At 44.4% G+C, this 22,590-nt stretch overlaps 1 protein-coding gene across 2 annotated transcripts in view; it reads right to left on the bottom strand.

The window, feature by feature from the left end:
• The window catches only part of DACH2 (dachshund family transcription factor 2), an 847,419-nt gene that overhangs the window by 37,996 nt on the left and 786,833 nt on the right, over positions 1–22,590 (bottom strand). For both annotated transcript variants that reach the window (XM_030209554.1, XM_030209555.1), the window contains one exon: positions 16,919–16,984. In XM_030209554.1, the coding sequence (XP_030065414.1) occupies positions 16,919–16,984 (66 nt within the window). The remainder of the gene's footprint in view (positions 1–16,918; positions 16,985–22,590) is intronic.

Here is a 22,590-nt window from a genome sequence, read left to right as displayed (position 1 = left end):
TGCTCATCTGTCACCTGGCCCCTCCATTTTTCCCTATCCAGTAATTGCCCTCTCTCCCTGAGGCCTGCCCTGCAATCCATATCCATCCATGCCCATCTGTCCCCTCTATTCATCCCTATCCATCAATTTCCCTCTCTCTCTGAGTCCTGCCCTCCCAATCCATGCTCCTCTGTCCCCTGCCCCCTCCATTTTCCCTTTCCAGCAATTGCCCTCTCTCCCTGAGCCCTGCCCTCCCAATCCATGCCCATCCATGCTCCTCTGTCCCCTGCCGCCTCCATTCATCCTTTTCCAGCAAGTCCCCTGTCTCCCTTCCATGACCCCCCCTCGCATCCATGCTCCTCTCTCTCCCATGTCCCAGCCTGGGCCGCCCTCTTCTTCCCCCCCCCCCCCTTCGCATCCATGCTGTCATTCTTCCCTTGCCCTCCCGCTCCCATTGTTGTACTTTAGTGGCCACCCTCTTCTCCCCCCCCAACATGGGTTTTTTTTGTTTTTTTCTTGTTTTTAAATTTACCTCCGTGGCGGTTCCGGCAGCGAAGCGTCAGGGAAGGAGGCGGTGCTCCCGACATCTAGGTTTCCCTTCGCTGTGTTCCGCCTTCTTTTGACGTCATCCTTGACGTCAGAAGAAGGCGGAACACAGCGAAGGGAAGGCTAGACGTCGAGAGCGCCGCCTCCTTCCCTGACGCTTCGCTGCCGAGCGTTGCGATTGGTTGAGTGTCATTGCTCCGCCCTCGACGTCATCACGTTTGACGCGTGGGCGGGGCAGACACAATGCGATCTCACCCCCTTCACTTAGAATGTTAGCTAACAGAGGCTTCAGAACGTTGGAGGTGTGTTTTATATAGAGAGATGATGTGAAAAGTTTTTTTTTTTTTTTTTTACAATTTAAGACTAAACTACCAAATTAGGGCATATATTGATAAGGTAAGGGCTTACGGACAGAAGGTTGTGCAATCTGCCATTTTGATCCACGTGGACTATAATAATGTAAACTCATTTGGCCTTCCAGACAAACAACTATGCAGGTTACAGGTATTGCAAAATGTGGGGGACTAAGCTGATATCAAAGAGTGGGGGTCCATGTGGACAGTGATACCATATTTGATCAAATGGCACTGGCTCACTGTATGGGCATAAATTCTGTTGAACCTTTCACTGTTTGTATTTAAGATTTTGCACAGATTTGACACTGGATTATTTGTATTACTCTATGTCAAGCAGGTGAATTTCAACAAGCTCTTTTGGTCACGTGATTTCATATACAGGAAACTAAAAATAAGACTACTCTGAGAAGGGGTCCTGAATTATGGAGATCTGAAGAAATACATAGAATGATATCATATGGCCAGTTTTGGCACACTCTTAAGATGTGGTTATTTCATACTTATTTTCTCATTTAGGGGACCTTTTACAAAGGCACGTAAGGGTCTACACATGTGCAGCACACGTCAAATCGGCATTACCACCTGTCTAGCATGTATGCCTGGCGGTAATTCCAAGTTTGGAGCATGAGGACAACACGCAGTAGAAAATAATTATCTATTTTCCATCATGGGACTTTTCCGGCAGTAATCGGCAGTTGGCGTGTGCTGGACAGTTACCGCACAGGTAACGCATGAGCCTTACTGCTATGTCAATAGGTGGCGTAAAGGGCTCAGGCCATAAATAGACGCATACTGGTTTTCATTTTGATGCATGTCCATTTCCTAGTCCAAACCCCCTCCCCTTTTTTTTCAGATGTGGTGGAGAAATGGTCCAGTGCGCATCCAATACACATGCTCACACTACTGCCTGACTGTTTTACTATTTTCCAGTGTACCAGGATGTATTTTATTATTGTATAAGGATGATATGTATTTTTATTTTTATTTATAGATTTTCAAAATGCAACCAAGTAAAATAACCTGTACAGAAAAGCAAAGGAAAAAAATAGAACATCAGTAACATATCTCTATGCAGTGTTCTTTAATGAAAGGCCTGGAGACTAATGGCAGCCCCTGGAGATCTCTGAGGAAGCACCTATCATCTTACAGATGAAGAGAATGCATTTGGATATGCCCACCTCCTTGATGATACCCCCAATGAAAAGTCTGAAGGCAGGCTGCTGGGGATGGATGTCATTGATGCACAATGGTCAGTAGTGTCATGGCCCTACATGGGAAAACATTTGGCAGCCCTTCATCTCATTTAGATCCAAATTGGCCCTAATGTAAAAAAAATTAGTGATGTCCACTGCTCTAGGAATTATTATAATGGTGCTAAAGTCCACAACTGGGGGATTCATTTTAAAAAAAGAGGAAAATAAAAAGAAAATATGATAAGGCAATCATACAGGCTGTTGTGATAAGCTTAAATTAAGCTAACCCTAATATTACTCTAGAGTCTCCATCCCAGAAATTCTTCTGGTAGCCAAAAAAAATAAAAGTGGTTAAGTAAGAAGGATCCCACCACCACCACACAAAAAAAAACATATTTAGTAGACTGGAAACTTATTATACATTTATGGAAAATTTAAATAAAAGAAGAACACAGGACGGAGCAAAAGAAATTGCTTTTGTCATTTCTGTGTCTCACAACATACATCAGGAAATACCATTACATTGCAACCCATAAATTGCCTCGCACTATTTTTTAAATATTATTTAGGCAGCAAAGGAAGAGGAGCGAGGTACAACAAATGAAGAATCCAAAATATTAAAGCAATACACTTCATTAAAATGACTCAACACTGCCGGTTTCAACAATGAAGCCAACATCAAGAGTCCATCAACGCTAAAATATGCCTTTCTGTCACAGGAGGCTATGAGCTGGGAAGTTGCTGGGGTTGGCTGACAGCGGCTCATAGCCTCCTGCGACAGAAAGACACATTTTAAGGTTGATGGACTCTTGATGCAGGCATCATTGCCGAAACATGGCCATGTCTGGTCCCTTCAATAAAGTGTATTTCTTTAATATATTGGATTCTTTGTTTGTTGAACCTCACTTCATTTGTTGAATCTCCTCTTCCTTTGTAGCTTTATTATCCATGAGGTTTTGTTGCTCCTTTGTTTTCTAAAAATATTATCTAGCTCTAAAACAATGCTTGAGGAAAAGTTCCACATTAGTCACAGGACACTGAAATGATCCCAGGAAACTACAGTCTGGGCAAATGATAGAAACTATCATTGGTCACTGTTGGAAACAGGATACTGGGATTGCAAGACCTTTGGCCCAACCCAATACAGCAATTCTTTATGTTCTTATGCATTGAATTTGGAAGGATGCCCTAGGACTACTACTACTACTTATCATTTCTATAGCGCTACTAGACGTACGTAGCGCTGTACACTTGAACATGAAGAGACAGTCCCTGCTTGACAGAGCTTACAATCCTTTAAGAGTCTATTAAAAACATTATTTTTTTTATATATGGGGAGAGGACAGTGCACTGAGAGGACTATTGTAGGTGAGAATAGACATATGAGGGTGAGTCTTGATGTGTGTACATTCTAGTCTGGATGTGTTAGATCTATTCTGTTAATTTTATGGAGTTCTTTTATTTTATTTTACAATATTATTTTAATTGTAATCCACTATGTTCTCAGAAAGGTTAGCAGTATATCAAGTGTCAATAATCATAAACAAAATATGCACTGTAACTGAATTTACACCACTTTGATGGCTTGCAGATGGTATATATAAAATTTAAAATAAAAATGTCCAATTGAGAGCTTTATAGACCTTTTACTCTACACTTGTGATTCATAAGGTTCAATACACTGGACCTCCTGATATTATTTGTAAACACAACTTAACCGACAAATGGCAATTATAAGGTTAAGCTAAAATGATCAAAGAAGGAGAGTAGTTGGTCAGCATATTTTAAATTCATAAGAAATTCAGACAATCCCCATTAGAAGGGCAGAGGGAAGTCATCAAGTAATAAGCATGAAAGAATTAGTGAAAGAGAGGCCTTAATTAAGTTCAATAACTGCCAAGATGAACTTAACAGCAATTATAGAGAAAGGACACCATAAAGGTAGAAGTAAAGGACAGGACATTAACAGAAAGGCACAAAGGTTCCCTTTCCAAACTGCTCTGATGCCAAGAAACTTGAGAAATATTTTATAAAGTAAGTCATATGGTGCTGGGTTAAGGAAAATAGGATCCTTACCTAGATTTCCACAACAATTATCAGTTATACTGCTGATACAGGGAATAATTTTATAGCAGTATGTCTATAAGAATTTCCAATAACACACCTCTTCTTATACTTATTTTTATAAAAGCAACATGGAGGGGGATAATCGAACGGGGGCGCCCATCTCTATGGACGGCCCCCATAAAGGGGCGGGGCAACCCGTATTATCGAAACAAGATTGACGTCCATCTTTCATTTCGATAATACTGTCGGGGACGCCTAAATCATGAAATTTAGGTCAACTTTTGAGATGGTCGTCCCTGGTTTTCATCGCTAATGGAAAGCAAGGGCGCCCATCTCAGAAACGACCAAATCCAAGCTATTTGGTTGTGGGAGGAGCCAGCATTTGTAGTGCACTGGTCCCACTATCTGAATGGAAAAAGCCCTTCCCTTACTGATCTGGAAAGGTACAGGCATGCATGAAGGAAATCGCATGCAAATGAGCTGCTCGCTGTTAGCTCATTTGCACACGATTTCCTTCCTAAGGAGGGGAAGCGACGGCAGTTTAGGATATCCAAAATGTGGATGTTTCTGTGAGAAGGACATCCATGCCTTTGCTATGCCTCTGACACCCTCTTTATTTATTTGGATTTTGGATCACAAGAAGCAGTAGTGGGATTTAAACCTGTCACCTTTAGATTGCAAGACCAGTGCTCTAACCACTAGGCCACTCTGCCACTCCCTTGAAATTTGGCCATCCCTGTGGGGGGCAGTTGAGGACATCCAAAATGTTTGAAAAAAGGACATCCATGCCTTCGTTATGCCTCTGCTGACACACACATACCTCCCCCCCCCCCCCCAGGGACCTGCATACTGCCCCCCCCCCCCCACAGGGATGGCCAAATTTCAAGAGAATGGAGTGGAGTGGATGAGTGGCAGAGTGGCCTTGTGGTTAGAGCACTGGTCTTGCAATCCAGAGGTGGCCAGTTCAAATTTCACTGCTGCTACTTGTGATCCAAAATCCAAATAAATAAACAAAGAGGGTGTCAGAGGCATAGCAAAGGCATGGATGTCTTTCTCACAGAAACATCCACATTTTGGACATCCTCAACTGCCGTCGCAGGGACGGAGGCATAGCAAAGGACATACTTTTCACTTTGCTTCCAGTCCTCTCCCCCCTCCAAATCACACCTAAGCAGGCAAAGTACAAGGAGGTGAACTTAAGCGCAATAATAATTTGGGACATGGATTTTCAAACTGATTATAGCCTTACGTCGAAGGATGTGAACGAGCTACATGCTTCTTTCAATCACCTACTCTCCTCTGGCGCTAAGACCACATGCTGACCTCGCTGCCTACACTCCTCCGGTGCTGGTGCTCTCATTGCTCAGCTCAAATCTCACTGCTGCCTCCTCTCTGGTGCTGCTGACCATTCGTTCCAGTCCCCAATGCTAATTTTGCCTGCTCTTCTCCTGCACTGCTGACCATGCACTCAAGTTCCCTATGCTAACACTGCCTCCTCCTCTCCCATGTGTGACTGCTCCCTGCACTCCCAGGAGGTAACAGCGATGAGCTTGGGGAAGTGTTGTGATTTGTGGGGGAGGAGGTTATGTGCTGGGGGGGGGGGGGCGTAGAGGCAATCCTCCATGGGTGGCAGCCGATCTAGGGAACACCACTGCCATTTGGATAAATTGCCTCACGAGATGATCATTTTTCAGTACGAACAAGATGGCTTTACTTCAAGCATTGAAATATTGGTGCAACAGAAAATTGTAGGTTCTGTAAGAAAGAGCTAGAAACAGTCACTCATGTCGTGGCTGGCTGTGATGTGCTGATGGCAGAAAGTTTTTATACAGAAAGGTGCAACAAGGTGGCACATCTCATTCACTGGAAACTCTAAACATTACAACATCAGTGTACTGGAAAATCATTGGGATCATGACCCTAAGAGAATTGTTGAAAATGAAGAGGTTATGATCACCTGAGATATCCCTATCCTAGGTGTAAGGGGGGCTCCATGTGAATCTTTGCCTTAGAGCTGCTTTCACTGCACTTAGATGCGATGGTGCGCACTTAGGAGGTAGGCATTAAAATGGGTGGAGCTTGGGTGGGGATTGAGCAGGTCATACAATTATAAGAACAGATTATATTTTAATCTGCGTGTATTCTTTATTCATCTGGTGTGAGCACTTACACCAGCTCTATGGCTGGTGTAAGTGATTGTGCCCAGATTGACGATACAGCAAGTTTTAAATTAACATAAACATAAAATATAGGTATGTTTTTGACCTATTACTTTAATATTATCTAAACAAGTGTAGATGCCCACTTTTGTATATAGAATAGGCTCCAGAATACTTTTACGTGATATACATATATGGGTTCTTACAAACATAAGGGCTCTTTTTCAAAGTTGCAGCAAAAAGTGGTTTTAGCTCACCTTTAAGTGGGTCTTTCCCACACTAAGGCCACTTTTTCTGCAGTTGGAAAATGGCTGATTTTCTATTTCGGTATTAATGTTCATACGTTCATGTTGCCATTAGCGCGTGAGCCCCACCAGCCATTTTGTAGGCGGTAAGGGCTCATGTGCATATCAGTGCGCGGGAATGCCACCATGATAACTTATTAGCATAGCCATGCCCACTCTCCACCCCCACAGACACACCCACTCAGTGAAAAAATAAAATTATTTTTTACACGTGGATTTTGTGTATACATTTTTCAAAATGACTGCGTGGCACCTCAGTGTGCCCCAGGGTAAGCCTTTTAGGGGGAGATTCTATATATGGCACCTATAAAATTGGCACTGAAATGAGTGCCGACTAAGTGTATTCTATAATCAGTAGCTAGACTTAGGCACCGATTATAGAATATTCTTAGTTGATATTTCAGCGCCTAAATCTATGCATATCCATTTACAGCAATGTAAATGTGGTGTAAATCTCAGCACGTAGATTGAGGCACTGTATTCTATAACTAGGCACGTAAATTTTGAAATGCCCACAAAATGCCCATTTCCCCACACATAACTACACCCCTTTTTGCCTGCACGCATTAGAAGTTCAGTGCACTGACCACTGTATAACTGCTGATTGTCTAAGGGTATTGTCATGGAATGTTTTGTTTTTTCATTTATGCTTATTTTATTTGCCATGGATTGTTGTTATCGTTTGATTTTCCTTTCTGTTTTATGTTTTGAAAAACCTTAATAAAAATATGAAACAAACAAAAAAAGACGTTCCGTGTACATCATTACAGAATACGCTTAGTGACTTCTGCATCTAAATTCTAATCAGTGCCAATTAGTGCTCATTATTGCTTGTTAAGCGCTGTTATCAGCGCTCATTAGTTTGTGAAGCTTGTTAAGTTAAGCGAATTGTTATAAAATCTGTGTCGATTTCAGCGCGGATCTCTAGGTGATCAATATAGAATCCGGGGGTTAACGCTGTGGTACACATGCATTAATGCTTACCGCATTTTTGTAAAACGGTCCCATAGTTTGAGTGGATTTGCAATGTATGCAATTATTTTATAAAATACACGTATACACACGTTGAGGATAATTCTATAATGACACGTCTATTTTTAGATGCCTAGAACAAGCTTTTTTTTCTTATAGGCTGAAATGACTTACTTTCTTTTCAAGTCTTAAAAAGAAAAAAAAAAGATTCAGGGGTCCACACATGTTTAGACATAAGTACAAGCATAAAGTTAATCACCCTCTATCTGTAGCAAATGCAGAGATACATAATTCACAGCTCATGGCCCTTTCTCTGTTGAATGTGCTCATGGTTCTCTAACAAACGAATAAAATGGCTCTGTGTCACCTTGCCACTGTATGGTGTTTTTGCTCTGAGCTATTTTTTTTTATTAGGAAAAAGTCTGCCAAAGCAATTACTGAAATTGAGGACCACCATATCTTTAGTAATGGTTCATGTAGCGTAATTATTATATTTGTTTCTCACATTTCTAAACAGGCTTTACCAATAGAGCCTAACAATGAAATACAAAAGTTAAGTAAGGTATAAACACGCAGAAGGAGAAGTCTCTCTGTGATCATAAAATGATGTTATTTTCTGTTCAGCAGCTCATGTTACTGCTGTTCATGCTAATTAATTAAAGGAGCTGTTGCTGTAATGTGCAAACAGGGAATCTGAGAAACTGAGAGGGCTTTTAGGTCTCCGAGTGAAGTTAAGTCAATCTGGGTGCGGGCAATCAAATATAATGAAATCACTTGTCAGTGCTAAGCTTGCAAAAACTGTGAAGTTTAACTAGGGAGTAAAAGGATTATAATTAGATTTCCAATAGGATAATAACTAAATGGCAGAAAGCAGTAAAGAGAAAATATTACTTTGTCGGCTAATGGTGCTGCTGTTCAGTTTAGTTTTTATCAACGCACTTGTAAGTTGTGCTAATTTAATTTGCTTTTCTCAGCAAAAAACCACTGCTCGAATGGTACTTGAATGTCATTTGCAAACCTCATTGATCTGAAGGTGCACTTAATGACACCCTGTATGTTTATTTTATGTGGAATGGAGACTGGTTGATAAAATGGTTAATGTACTGTCTTCCTTGCTTACAACTGAGTTATGGATATGGGCAGGTGTTAGTGCACATGCATCACTGTTTCCTTTTTCTTCCTACGGCAAAGTGGATATCTCTATTGGAACAATTATTGATTTATTAATTGAGTGCTTGCAAAAGCTTTTATATTGGGTGGTTCTTTGGGCTGACAATGGCAGGTAAATGGGAGGACTTGCAAATATACCTTGCATAAAAATCTACTTGCATTAGTAGCCATAAATCAACTCTAGCAATGGGGGAGGGGAGGGGGGAATTAAATTCTAGGTAACAATTATTTACACATCCTGCTTCTCCAAGAAAATGAATACCCATATATATTGTACAGGGTCAACAGTGCATATGATTTAGAACCGGAACACTTTACAGTTAAGGAGGGGTAGCCAAAAGCAACGTATTTCAACCAGAGTGCTGCAACATATTGGTATGATGCGGCTGCTCCGCAGGTGTGCTACAAGCAGGGGTGTACTGGAAACTGAGCACTGTCCAAGAACCCAAAGCATCACCTTCCCCTTCATAAACCAGCATTTCTCCCACTCTCCCCCCAGCCCTGGTCTACCTTAAACTGCATCTTCCAAGGAGGTTCCCCAGCAGTGACAATAATTCACAGCCACTGCTTGAAGCCTGCTTAGAGCCTCTCTTCTGCCACGACCCACCCCCTTCTGATGCAATTTCCTATTTACATAGAGGCCAGACTGGGACAGAGCAGAGGCTCCAGCCTCCAAGTAGGCTGCAAACAGCAGCTGTAACTTACTGCCACTGCCAGGGAGCCTCATTGAAGACGCAGTTTAAGGTAGACTGGGGGGGGGGGGGTGTTGGAGAGAAAGAGAGAGGGAGAAAGGTTGCATCTAGGGCAGGAGAAAGGAAGAAAGAGAAAAATGCTGGAACCATGAGGAAGGGGAAGGGAGAGAAGAAAAAGAAAGATGCTAGACCCGTGGGAAGGGGGAGGGCAGAAAAAGAAAAATAGTGGACCTGGGGAGTGGAGGGGAGTTAAGGAAGAAAGACAGAAAAGCCTAGAGGGGCAGAGATAAGTGATGGACAGGAAGGGGGGTGGAGTGATGGACCTGAAAAGAGGAGTGGAGAAGTGATGGACCTAAGGGGAAGGAGGGAAGAAAGAGAGAAGTGATGGACTCAAGGGAGTGGGAAGAAATGATGGATCCAAAGGGTGGAGGGGAAGAAAGAGAGAAATGATGGACCTGAAGGTGGAAGGCAGGGAGAAAGATATTGGGCTACAGGGGCAGGGAAGGAGGGAAGAGAGAAGAAAAGATGTTGGACCACAGGGCTACAGGGGCAGGGAGGGATAGGAGAGAAATGATGCATGGAGATGCTGGGGGGGAGTGGAGGGAAGAAACATGCAGCTATCAGGCTATAAGGGAGGGTGGGGGCCAACAAAAGGGGGTGGTTGGAGGAAGAGGGACGGTAGAAACTGGGAATGGGGTAACTATGAGGGAGAGGTCATGGGGGGGGGGGGGGTTGTCAAGGGGGTGAGTGAGAGGAAGATAATATACACAGAGGGTAAACATTTAGTAATGGGGAGTAGAGAAAAGATAGAAGGGATTAGGAGGCGGAGGAGGGAATGAGATGGGAACCAGGAGAGCTAGGGGATTAGAGAAGGAGATGGAAAGTTGATAGGTAAATGAACAATAAAAAAAAGTAGATGGAGGACTGTAGGGTGAGAATGCTGTTGACATCTGAGTTGACAGAGAGGCAGAAAAAGAAAGGAAGGAAAAAGCTAAAACAGAAAGATCAATATGTCAAAGACAGATATAATAAGGGAAAGGTGAGAAGAGATATTTCAGCAGCACCTGGAAGGAGAAGACGACAGACAAGAAAGCAGAAAAGAAAATGAAGATCAACATGATGCGAAAAACGTCCAGACAACAAAGGTAAAAAAAAGGTGTTTTATTTTGAATTTATTAACTATGTTAGTTTAGGAAATGTACATCATGGATGTCTTTGTATTATGTTCAGTATAAAAGGAAATGTATTTCTGTTTTTATTTCTCCCATGTTGTAGTACAAGCCTAGTTTGACTTCTTGAGGTTCCCAATTCAATTTTGGTCTTTATATCTCTATTTCTAATTTGTGATCCTGTTCTGTATTTGGTAAGGGTCTGTGTTTTGCATGTGACTGAGGTATGGTATTCTGTGGGCATGTAGCTTCTGGGTAGAGATCTTGTGCTGTCCAACTTCTTCTGTTTTACCAGTAGGAGGAGGTGTATTGGTGTTGTTGGGTCCAGTGTAATATTTGTAATACTGCCAATGCATATGTAGGGTTCTTTCTATTTAAATCTAAGGAATAAGTGCCACAGTTATATGTCATATTTGTACAGGAATGTTAAGATACTCTTCAGGTTTTGTATTTTACAATGTGCTTAATAGTGGAGAGTTTTAGGGGTCCTTTCACTAAGCTGCGTAGGTACATATGCGCATCCTACGTGCGTCAATTTTGAACTATTGCCCGGCTGCTGCGAGGCCCAACCAGTAATTTCATTTTTTTATGCGCGTCCACTAGGCGTGCCAGAAAAATTCCGGCATTCGACATTAACCAGGCGGTAATCAGCATTGTAAGTGCATAGACCATTACTGCCCAGTTAACATGTAAGACTTTACCACTAAGTCAATGGGTGGCAGTAACGTCTCAGGCCCAAAATGGACACACGCCAAGTTTTATTTTGCCGGAAGTCCATTTTCAGCAAAAAATAAAAAGGCCTTATTTGCAGATGTGCTGAAAAATGGACCTGTGCATCCAATACACACATCTACACCAGTGCAGGCCATTTGCTGTTGACCAGATGACTTGAGAATCAGAATATTTTTTTTGGATGGTGCCTTCCATGCTATTGAATGCATGTTATTTGTGGCTAATTTTGTTATCTTCGAAATTGCCCTTTTGCCAACTTGTGTCTTCAATAAAAACATTCAACTGTAAAAATAACACAATGATTTGAAATGTAATTATTGAACTTTAAACACAATCTTAATACTCATTTGTTAAATGATAAAATATATATCCTTAAAAACTGATGGTGTGCCTTGACAGTGTGCCATGAGATGGAAAAAGGTTGAAAATCACAGGCCTAATGGCTAGAGCAGCAGGCAGAGAACGAAGGAAGCCAAGATAAGTATGTTTTCAATTATGATGTCTATCGTGATATTTTGAACTCTGAGATCGCTGTTAAATAATGAGGAAATGCTATGATAGATAACAGTGACCTTATAAAAGATATAATTCACTTAGGGGTCCTTTTACTAAGGTGCACTAACGATTAGTGTGCTCTAAATGATAAGATACCATTTTCTGAACACCTTCACACAAAGTTTTTTAAAACACGTTTTGTTTATTCTTGATATACTAGGGAAATTATTCTAATTAAAATAATATTTGGCATAACATTTGTTAGATTTGTTGGTTTTGGATGTGACAAATCTTCTTTGTAAACAATTCACCTATAAGAATCATTTGACATGTTGAAAAGCAAAGCTGAAACTAATCAACAACATTAAGGGCCCTGTTTACTAAGCCGCACTAGTATTTTTAGCATGGGTTAAATGCTAGATGTCGCGCCCCTTACCTGTGGCGCGCCTTGCTGGCTTCTCTTCGTGCTCGCACCTTGCATCCGCCGTCATGAGGGGGAGCGTCGGCCGTGCTGGTGGCGCCAACGCTCCAACTCCCACCGCCGCTCAGACTCCTCTCGGATCTGCAGCTGCTGCCACGCTCCGCTCTGGCTCATTCCCGCTCCCGCAGTGTGGAGCGCCGGTGGTGTCAAGATGGCCGGCGCTCCAGGGGTGGGCTGGCTCTCCTCTTCTGGGCGCGGGGCCCAGGAACACTCGCTCCACCTCCTGATGCTGGATTGGTTCCCTACGGATGACTCTACCTCCTCGTATTGCGAGCCTACCAGGAGATTCCCTGGCCAGCTGATTCCTCTTGTTTGTGATGAGAGAGGTACTTCAGGAGAGTCTGTTTCTCACTCCAGTGCTTCGGCTTCTTCTTGGTAGAGTGGCCTGTGCTCCGTGGAGCCTGTCTCTGCTACCGTTTATTGCTTGACCTGTTTTGACCTTGCCTGCCGCCTGCCTTGATACCTTGCCTAGACTTTGACTACTGCTTTGCCTGCCTTGATACCTTGCCTGGACTTTGACTTCTGCTTTGCCTGCCGCCTGCCTTGATACCTTGCCTGGACTTTGACTACTGCTTTGCCCGCCGCCTGCCTTGATACCCTGCCTGGACTTTGACTACTGCTTTGCCTGCCGCCTGGCTTGATACCTTGCCTGGATTTTGACTTCTGCTTTGCCTGCCGCCTGCCTTGATACCTTGCCTGGACTTTGACTTCTGCATTGCCTGTCGCCTGCCTGGGACTTTGCCTGGTCCTGTCTTCAGCTTTCATCTCTGTTGCCTGTGAGAGGTTCCGGAGTTCGGTTCTTCATTTCCTTCTGCAGGTAAGCCAGGATTGTTCGGCTGCCAAACTAGGGTTTGGTACAAGGACTCACCTATCCTCCGGGAGCCGTGACACTAGAGTCACCCATAAATTACTATGAGTGACTTACAGGCTTATTTTCGAAAGAGAAGGGCACCCATCTTTCGACACAAATCGGGAGATAGGCGTCCTTCTCCCAGGGTCACCCAAATCAGCATAATCGAAAGCCGATTTTGGGCATCCTCAACTGCTTTCCATCGCGGGGACGACCAAAGTTCACCAGGGCGTGTCAGAGGCATGGGCGTCCTCGACCAATCATGGAAAAAAGAAGGGCGTCCCTGACGAGCACTTGGGCGACTCTACTTGGTCCATTTTTTGTTAAGACCAAGCCTCAAAAAGGTGCCTGAACTGACCAGATGACCACCGGAGGGAATTGGGGATGACCTCCCCTTACTCCCCCAGTGCTCACTAACCCCCTCCCACCCTATAAAAATAACTTTTTAAATATTTTTGCCAGCCTCTGTGCCAGCCTCAAATGTCATACCCAGCTCCATGACAGCAGTATGCAGGTCCCTGGAGCAGTTTTAGTGGGTGCAGTGCACTTCAGACAGGCGGACCCAGCCCCATTCCCCCCCTACCTGTTAGATTTGTGGAGGAAACAGCGAGCTCTCCAAAACACACCACAAACCCACTGTACCCACATCGAGGTGCTCCCCTTCACCCATAATGGCTATGGTAGTGGTGTACAGTTGGGGGTAGTGGGTTTTAGGGGGGATTGGGCAGCTCAGCACACAAGGTAAGGGAGCTATGCTCCTGGGAGCAATTTCTGAAGTCCACTGCAGTGCCCCCTAGGGTGCCCGGTTGGTGTCTTGGCATGTCAGGGGGACCAGTGCACTACGAATGCTGGCTCCTCTCTTGACCAAATGGCTTGGATTTGGTCGTTTCTGAGATGGGCGTCCTCGGTTTCCATTATTGCCGAAAATTGGGGACGACCATCTCTAAGGTCGACCTAAATTTCGCGATTTGGAGTCCCCGACCGTATTATTGAAAGATGGACGCCCATCTTGTTTCGATAATACGGGTTTCTCTGCCCCTTCGCCAAGACGTCCTGCGAGGACGTCCACAGGAAAACTTGGGCACCCCTTTCGATTATGCCCCTCCACGCGTTTAGCATATGCTAAAAACGCTAACACGCTCTTAACGCTGCTTAGTAAACAGGGTCCTAATCTAATATAATAAAACGCACCGTGAACGTTCTGAAGACAACGTTCTGTGAAGCCGGAAGCTTGAAGCCGGAAGCCTGAAGCCCTGAAGCCTGAAGCCTTGAAGCCTTGAAGCCATCTGACGTCACTCCCAGGCTGAGGCTGAAGGGTTCGTGGATTCGTGGTGTGAAGCCTTCAAGCCAGCCAGCCGTCTCTGCCCCGCCCTCGCGACAAAACAAACAAATCCGGAAGCGAAACGTCAGGGAAGGAGGCGGCGCTCCCGACGTCTAGCCTTCCCTTCGCTGTGTTCCGCCTTAAAAAGAAGGCGGAACACAGCGAAGGGAAAGCTAGACGTCGGGAGCGCCGCCTCCTTCCCTGACGCTTCGTTGCCGGAACCACGGAGGTAAATTGAAAAAGAAGAAAAAAAAAAACAAAACGATGCATGGATGCGAAGGGGGGGGGGAGAAGAGGGCGGGCCAGGCTGGGACATGGGAGAGAGAGTAGCATGGATGCGACGGGGGGGGGGGGGCATGGAAGGGCGAGAGGGGACTTGCTGGAAAAGGATGAATGGAGGCGGCAGGGGACAGAGGAGCATGGATGGGTATGGATTGGAAGGGCAGGACTCAGGGAGAAGGGAATTGCTGGATAGGGATGAATGGAGGGGACAGATGGGCATGGATGGATATGTATTGCAGAGCAGGCCTCAGGCAGAGAGGGGAAATGCTGGATAGGGAAAAATGGAGGGGCCAGGTGACAGAGGAGCATGGATGGGCATGGATTGGAAGGGCAGGACTCAGGGAGAGGGGAATTGCTGGATAGGGATGAATGGAGGGGACAGATGGGCATGGATGGATATGGATTGCAGAGCAGGCCTCAGGCAGAGAGGGGAAATGCTGGATAGGGAAAAATGGAGGGGCCAGGTGACAGAGGAGCATGGATGGGCATGGATTGAAAGGGCAGGACTCAGGGAGAGGGGAATTGCTGGATAGGGATGAATGGAGGGGACAGATGGGCATGGATGGATATGCATTGCAGAGCAGGCCTCAGGCAGAGAGGGGAAATGCTGGATAGGGAAAAATGGAGGGGCCAGGTGACAGAGGAGCATGGATGGGCATGGATTGGAAGGGCAGGACTCAGGGAGAGGGGAATTGCTGGATAGGGATGAATGGAGGGGACAGATGGGCATGGATGGATATGGATTGCAGAGCAGGCCTCAGGCAGAGAGGGGAAATGCTGGATAGGGAAAAATGGAGGGGCCAGGTGACAGAGGAGCATGGATGGGCATGGATTGGGAGGGCAGGGCTCAGGGACAGAGGGGAATTGCTGGAAAAGGATGAATGGAGGGGGCAGGGGACAGATGGCCACTTTCACTCTGACTCTCAAACACTCACTCTCACATACACTCTCCCAAACATACACACTCAGAGGAAAACCTTGCTAGCGCCCGTTTCATTTGTGTCAGAAACGGGCCTTTTTTACTAGTTATTTTAATAAACAGTGCTTTTTTTGCAGCTCTCTTTATAAAAATAACCTACTCTGTCCAGTTGCCCCTTGCTGCTTCTGTTAGTGTGAGCAATACTTTTTTTCATTTTTTATTTAACCTGACCATCACAGGTGCCAACTTTGTGCCATCATAGGTGCCAAAGATTGAGCAAGCTCCTTCATTGTGTCTACAGAGAGGTAATTTATGTTGGGTATAGCAATCATTTTGAAAAGCTGGCTTCTATGCTTACCATTGCCCTCTGTATCAATCCCATGAATTCTTGAACTCTCAGTTTTGCTTACTACCATGTTTATTGGTAGATGTTCCAAACATCAACAATCATCTAAGTAAAGTGAAGCATAGCTGAGCGGAGGAAACACCTACAAGTTAGAACAGTAGCCTATGAACTAGGAAAGCCGGGTTCAAATTCCGTTGATGATTTGTGTGAACTTGGGTAAGTCATTTAACCCTACATTGCATCAGGAACACACTTATATGGTAAGCCCTCTGCAAATCGGGAAATATCTACTGTACCTGAATGTAACTCACCTTGAGATACTACTGAAATGTTTGAGCTTGATACAAATAAATACTAGGTTTTTAAAAAAATATTAAAAAAAAAAAAAAGAAGAAGAAGATTTCCCAAGTTACAGCAAAACAGAGAAAATCAGATATAGGAAACATAACATCTCTTCATTAGACCACAAAGATTGAGAGGATTAATGGATCTCCTATTCTAACAAAATTAGAATAGGAGATCCATTAAGGAAAATAAATTAACATAATATACCCCATAAATAAATAATAGTTTAGATTGTATGTTAGAAAAAATTAGCAACAAGAAGTGAAAGGTTTTTACTGGACTAACCATGCATATATGATTAACTTTGAAAAGACATGTTCCTTTCATCAAGATGACAATCTAACAGCAGTTAGATATACAATAATAGTATTTGTCATCAAAACCGTAAGCAGGTAAGGATTTAGAGGTAACAAAAATGAAGACAAGAAATAAACATTTTAAAAAGTGGTCACAAATGTATTTAGTCCAATGAAAAACCATCATTTACAAATTGTTTCTTGGTTTTTGTTTACATGTATCTAACAACCACATTACTGTACCTTGCATTGCTGCACTGTCATGTTGGGTCCCATTGTGTTCTGTTTCCATCTCTGGGATTCCAGCATCTGAAAATATGACACTCAGGATTAATGAATACCTTATTTTGATTGGCGTCAATTTAGAATATGAAGGACAATTCTATAACTGAGTGTGCGCAGTTATGCAAGCATTGCACACATAAGTGCACAGAAAAGTGCCTCTTAGACATATAAGTACATGAAAGGCTATTTTATAAGGTATCACACAAGTTCTATAGTGCATAATTGCAAGGGAGCATGCATGAGAGTGAAGCATGGGAGGAAAATGGGCATGTCTCTAACATGCACTCGTCTTATAGAATACTCCAAGGGGCTCTTTTGCTAAAAGGTGGTAGGTCTACCACTGAGGTAGTGTGCAATGAATTGGCCCTACCACTGGGCTCGCCCAGGAGCCCAGTGATATTTCCGGGTCTGCTATGTGTTGTTTTTGGCACTAGAAAATAGAAAAGTGGAGCATGGCCATTTACTGCTGGAGCCTACTCCCCGCCACCAGCGCTAGAAAATAAAAACTAAGTGCTTCCTGGGAAAAAGAACTCTGTGGTAAAAGGTGGCCTTGGTGAATGCAATCCCACGTGCCAACACCACCGCAGGCCACTTTTTGCCACTGCTTAGTAAAAGGGCGCCCAAGTTACCCGCTTTGTATGATGCACTTAGGCGTCCTTTTATGCCTGCTATTCTCCTAGCACACGTGGAGGGGCATTTTCGAAATGTTATGATCCAGTTGTGGGAAAATTCATATTTTCAAAACAAGATGGGCGTCCATCATTTGTTTCGAAAATACCGTCAGGGACATCCAAATCCTTAAATTTGGTCGGCCCTAGACATGGATGTTTCTAATTTTTGGTGATTTTCGAAACCAAGGATGTCCATCTCAGAAACAACCAAATCCAACCCATTTGGTCATGGGAGGAGCCAGCATTTGTAGTGCACTGGTCCCCCTGACATGCCAGGACACCAACCGGGCACCCTAGAGGGCACTGCAGTGGACTTCAGAAATTGCTCCCAGGAACATAGCTCCCTTACCTTGTGTGCTGAGCTGCCCAAAAACCCCCAAAACCCACTACCCCCAACTGTACACCACTACCATAGCCATTATGGGTGAAGGGGAGCACCTTGATGTGGGTACAGTGGGTTTCTGGTGGGTTTTGGAGAGCTCGCTGTTTCCTCCACAAACGTAACAGGTAGGGTGGGTGGGGCTGGGTCTGCCTGTCTGAAGTGCACTGCACCCACTAATACTGCTCCAGGGACCGGACTATGATATCTGAGGCTGGCATAGAGGCTGGCAGAAAATATTTTGAAAGATGTTTTTTTTAGGGTGGGAGGGGGTTAGTGACCACTGGGGAAGTAACGGGAGGTCATCCCCGATTCTCTCCGGGGGTCATCTGGTCATTTCAGGCACCTTTTTGTGCCTTAGTCGTACGAAAAACAGGTCCGGGTGAAAACGTCCAAATGCACATCAGGGACGTCCTTCTTTTTTTCCATTATGGGTCAAGGACATCCAAGTGTTAGGCACGCCCAAGTCCCGCGTTCGCTACACCTCTGACACACCCCCTTGAACTTTGGCCGTCCCTGCGACGGAGTGCAGTTGGGGACGTCCAAAATTGGCTTTCGATTATACTAATTTGGATGTTTCTGTGAGAAGGACTTCCATCTTCCGATTTATGTCGAAAGATGGGCGTCCTTCTCTTTCGAAAATGAGCCCGATGGTCATACATATCTAGGTGCACTAATTCAGGTTCAAGCTAGTATTCTATAATGGTATCTAGATACACAGATGCTGTTATAGAATTGACATTGGTGCATCTAGCTGGAGGCTCCAAGTTCTAGAATCACCCTAAGTGTGTGCATGGGTATTGTTTCATTTTGTTTTATTGTTCATTCCAAATTGCTTTCATTTGGTTTAGGTGTAAGATCATGCTATATTACAAACAGCACACACTACGACCAAAGAAGTAATATTCAGCCCATGATGGTAAGTAGCTTATAAGCTGCTCACAACCGTAGGCTGAACTAACCTTCGATATTCAATGCCAGCGCATCCATGGCTTTCAGAATTCAATATCCAGGTATGTTTATTCATTTATTTTATTCATTTATTGGAATTTATTAACCGCCTTTATGAAGAGATTCACCCAAGGTGGTGTACAGTAGATATAGTTTAACATAAAACTTATAATTTTGTTAATAGCATAATAATAGTAAAATAACCAAGAATAAACATAAATACAATAAATGAGGTAAACTTGAAAACAGTAAACTGAAACCTAATAATAGAACTACCATGAAACAGTATCAACAATATACACATTTAACAGCACTGGAATTCAAATACCAGAGATATAATACAATGTTAGCATAATACTAATGATATACCTAATAAGCATGCATTAGAACATTCAACTAACATAGATATGATGCTAAAGATTTTCTGCAATACTGTTTACCATATAGCTGTGTGGCAGCCTGGAAGTTAACTGGGCACTTGCCGATATTAAGACCAATGCCATAATTAGCTGATTAGCAGATTGAATATCACTGCTAACTGGATGAATCACAGTTCTGTTCAAACTCTGCCCCCTGACCACCCCTTATCTTGCTGGTTAGGGAACGGTCAGTTGGCATTGATTTTGAGTGACACTACCCAGATAAGTGCCACTGAATATTGGTGGCTGACCAGCCTATTGGGGTTTAACCTGGCAGGAGCCTCTCCTGCCTGGTTAAACTCCTTTGAATATTGACCACCAACTGGTTTAAAAAAAGCTCATTGTGTATTTTTACCCATTTGCTGGCGTTCCCCTTAACTTATCCACAATGGTATCCCCATTCTGAAGGAAGAGGCCAGTAATTCTGCTCCTACTGATGCTGTTTCAAAGTGGTGCTGACTAACCCAAAGCCAGTGTCATTTTCAAGTACAGAACGTATATCAAATTGGCACTGGACTCGGGTCAGCTGGTGCTATTCTGAAAAATAATAATGGTAAAGCGAGATTGGCTGGGGATCTTTACTGTACTCTAGGGACAGCAACTTAAGAGGGGATCTGAAGGGTCTACAAAGAGTAGGAAAAAGACCAAAGTGGGCTCTTTTTAAAAAAACTTGTCTGTTTGTTTAATTAAACAGCAATGCAAAATAAAATAAAAATAAATGGCATTTCATTTGTGTATGTATAACTTTGTTTTGAAAATTAAAACCCGCAGCATACACCTATTTAGAACAGCAATACATCATCAAAAATTATTGATATATAACATCTCTCTATATAAAACGCACCTCCAACGTTCTAATGAAGCCTCTGTTAGCCAACATTCTAAGTGAAGGGGGTGAGATCGCATTGTGTCTGCCCCGCCCACGCGTCAAACGTGATGACGTCGAGGGCGGAGCAATGACACTCAACCAATCGCATCGCTCGCCAGCGAAGCGTCAGGGAAGGAGGCGGAACACAGCGAAGGGAAACCTAGAAGTCGGGAGCACCGCCTCCTTCCCTGACACTTCGCTGCTGGAACCGCCACGGAGGTAAATTTAAAAACAAGAAAAAAAAAAAAACACCCATGTTGGGGGGAGAGAAGAGGGTGGCCACTAAACTACAACAATGGGAGCGGGAGGGCAGGGGAGAAACGACAGCATGGATGCGAAGGGGGGGGGGGAAGAAGAGGGCGGGCCAGGCTGGGACATGGGAGAGAGAGAAGCATGGATGCGAGGGGGGGGTCATGGAAGGGAGAGAGGGGACTTGCTCGAAAAGGAGGCAGGGGACAGAGGAGCATGGATGGCCATGGATTGGGAGGGGAGGGCTCAGGGAGAGAGGGGAATTGCTGGAAAGGGATGAATGGAGGGGGCAGGGGACAGAGGAGCATGGATTGGGAGGGCAGGGCTCAGGGAGAGAGGGGAATTGCTGGAAAGGGATAAATGGAGGGGACAGATGGGCATGGATGGATATGGATTGCAGGGCAAGCCTCAAGGAGAGAGGGGAATTGCTGGATAGGGATGAATGGAGGGGCCAGGTGACAAAGGAGCATGGATGGGCATGGATTGGAAGGGCAGGACTCAGGAAGAGGGGAATTGCTGGATAGGGATGAATGGAGGGCACAGATGGGCATGGATGCATATGGATTGCAGGGCAGGCCTCAGGCAGAGAGGGCAATTGCTGGATAGGGATGAATGGAGGGGCCAGGTGACAGAGGAGCATGGATTGGAAGGGCAGAACTCAGGAAGAGGGGAATTGCTGGATAGGGATGAATTGAGGGCACAGATGGCCATGGATGCATATGGATTGCAGGGCAGGCCTCAGGCAGATAGGGGAATTGCTGGATAGGGATGAATGGAGGGGCCAGGTGACAGAGGAGCATGGATTGGAAGGGCAGGACTCAGGGAGAGGGGAATTGCTGGATAGGGATGAATGGAGGGGACAGATGGGCATGGATGGATATGGATTGCAGGGCAGGCCTCAGGGACAGATGGGAATTGCTGGATAGGGATGAATGGAGGGGGCAGGTGACAGAGGAACATGGATGGGCATGGATTGGGAGGGCAGGGTTCAGGGAGAGAGGGGAATTGCTGGAAAAGGATGAATGGAGGGGGCAGGGCACAGATGGCCATGGATTGGGAGGGCAGGGCTCACACTCTCTCTCTCATATACAATGTCTTTCTGACTCTCACTCTCACACACTCTATCTCACACTGTATCACATTCACTCTCTATGTGCCACACACTCACTCACACACTCGCTTGGTCTCATACACTCACTCTCACAGAGAATCTGTGTCTCACACACACTCTCTCTCTCCCCCACACACACACACTCTCTCTCACACTGTGTCTCACATACACACTTGCACACACTCTCATTCTCACACACACACTCTGTCACAAACACACTCACACCCACACTCACTCTCTCTCTCTCACACACTCACACTTTCACTCTGACTCTCAAACAGTCACTCTCACATACACTCTCCCAAACATACTCCGAGGAAAACCTTGCTAGCGCCCGTTTCATTTCTGTCAGAAACGGGCCTTTTTTACTAGTCTTAATAGAAACCAAGTTGATTACATTGCTTTCAGTAATAAGCAGTTAATACAATGGAAAAGTAATTTTGGATATTCGTTGAATCCTTACTCCCTCATTTCATATGTTCTTACGATACCATTCACTGAATTTATGGGAAACCGTAGCATTCCATAAAGAACAAATGGGCCCTTTTACTAAAGAGTGAAAGTTTTTGCACTTACTGGGGCCAATATTCAGCTGGCGGGAGGCAGCCTGCATAAGTGCCGAGGTTGGTGCTGACACTGGATATTCAATACTGGGCTGTTTCCGGTGACCGGCAATGAATATCCATGGGTTTTATGGCCAGCAGTAGCTTAACTGGCAAAGCGAATATTCACCGCTGGCTGGTTAAGTTAATAGCAGGCAAAGATAGGACTGCTATTTTCGCAGTCCGATTTGCCCACTAAACTTAGCCGGTCAGTGCTGAATATTGCCGGTTATTGCACAATATAACCAGTTAACGTTTTGGCACTGACTGTGAATATTCAGCAGAGATGACCATTTATCTCATGCTGAATATTTGTGGTTAGGCACCAAAAAACTATTTAAATGGTCAGCAGCTGTTTCTGTCTAGTTAAATAGCTTTGA

The sequence above is a fragment of the Microcaecilia unicolor genome, chromosome 7, assembly GCF_901765095.1.
Source record: "Microcaecilia unicolor chromosome 7, aMicUni1.1, whole genome shotgun sequence".
In the NCBI taxonomy this organism is placed as follows: domain Eukaryota; kingdom Metazoa; phylum Chordata; class Amphibia; order Gymnophiona; family Siphonopidae; genus Microcaecilia; species Microcaecilia unicolor.
The sequence above is the reverse complement of the archived record's forward strand: the minus strand, read 5'-3'. Positions and strand labels throughout refer to the sequence as shown.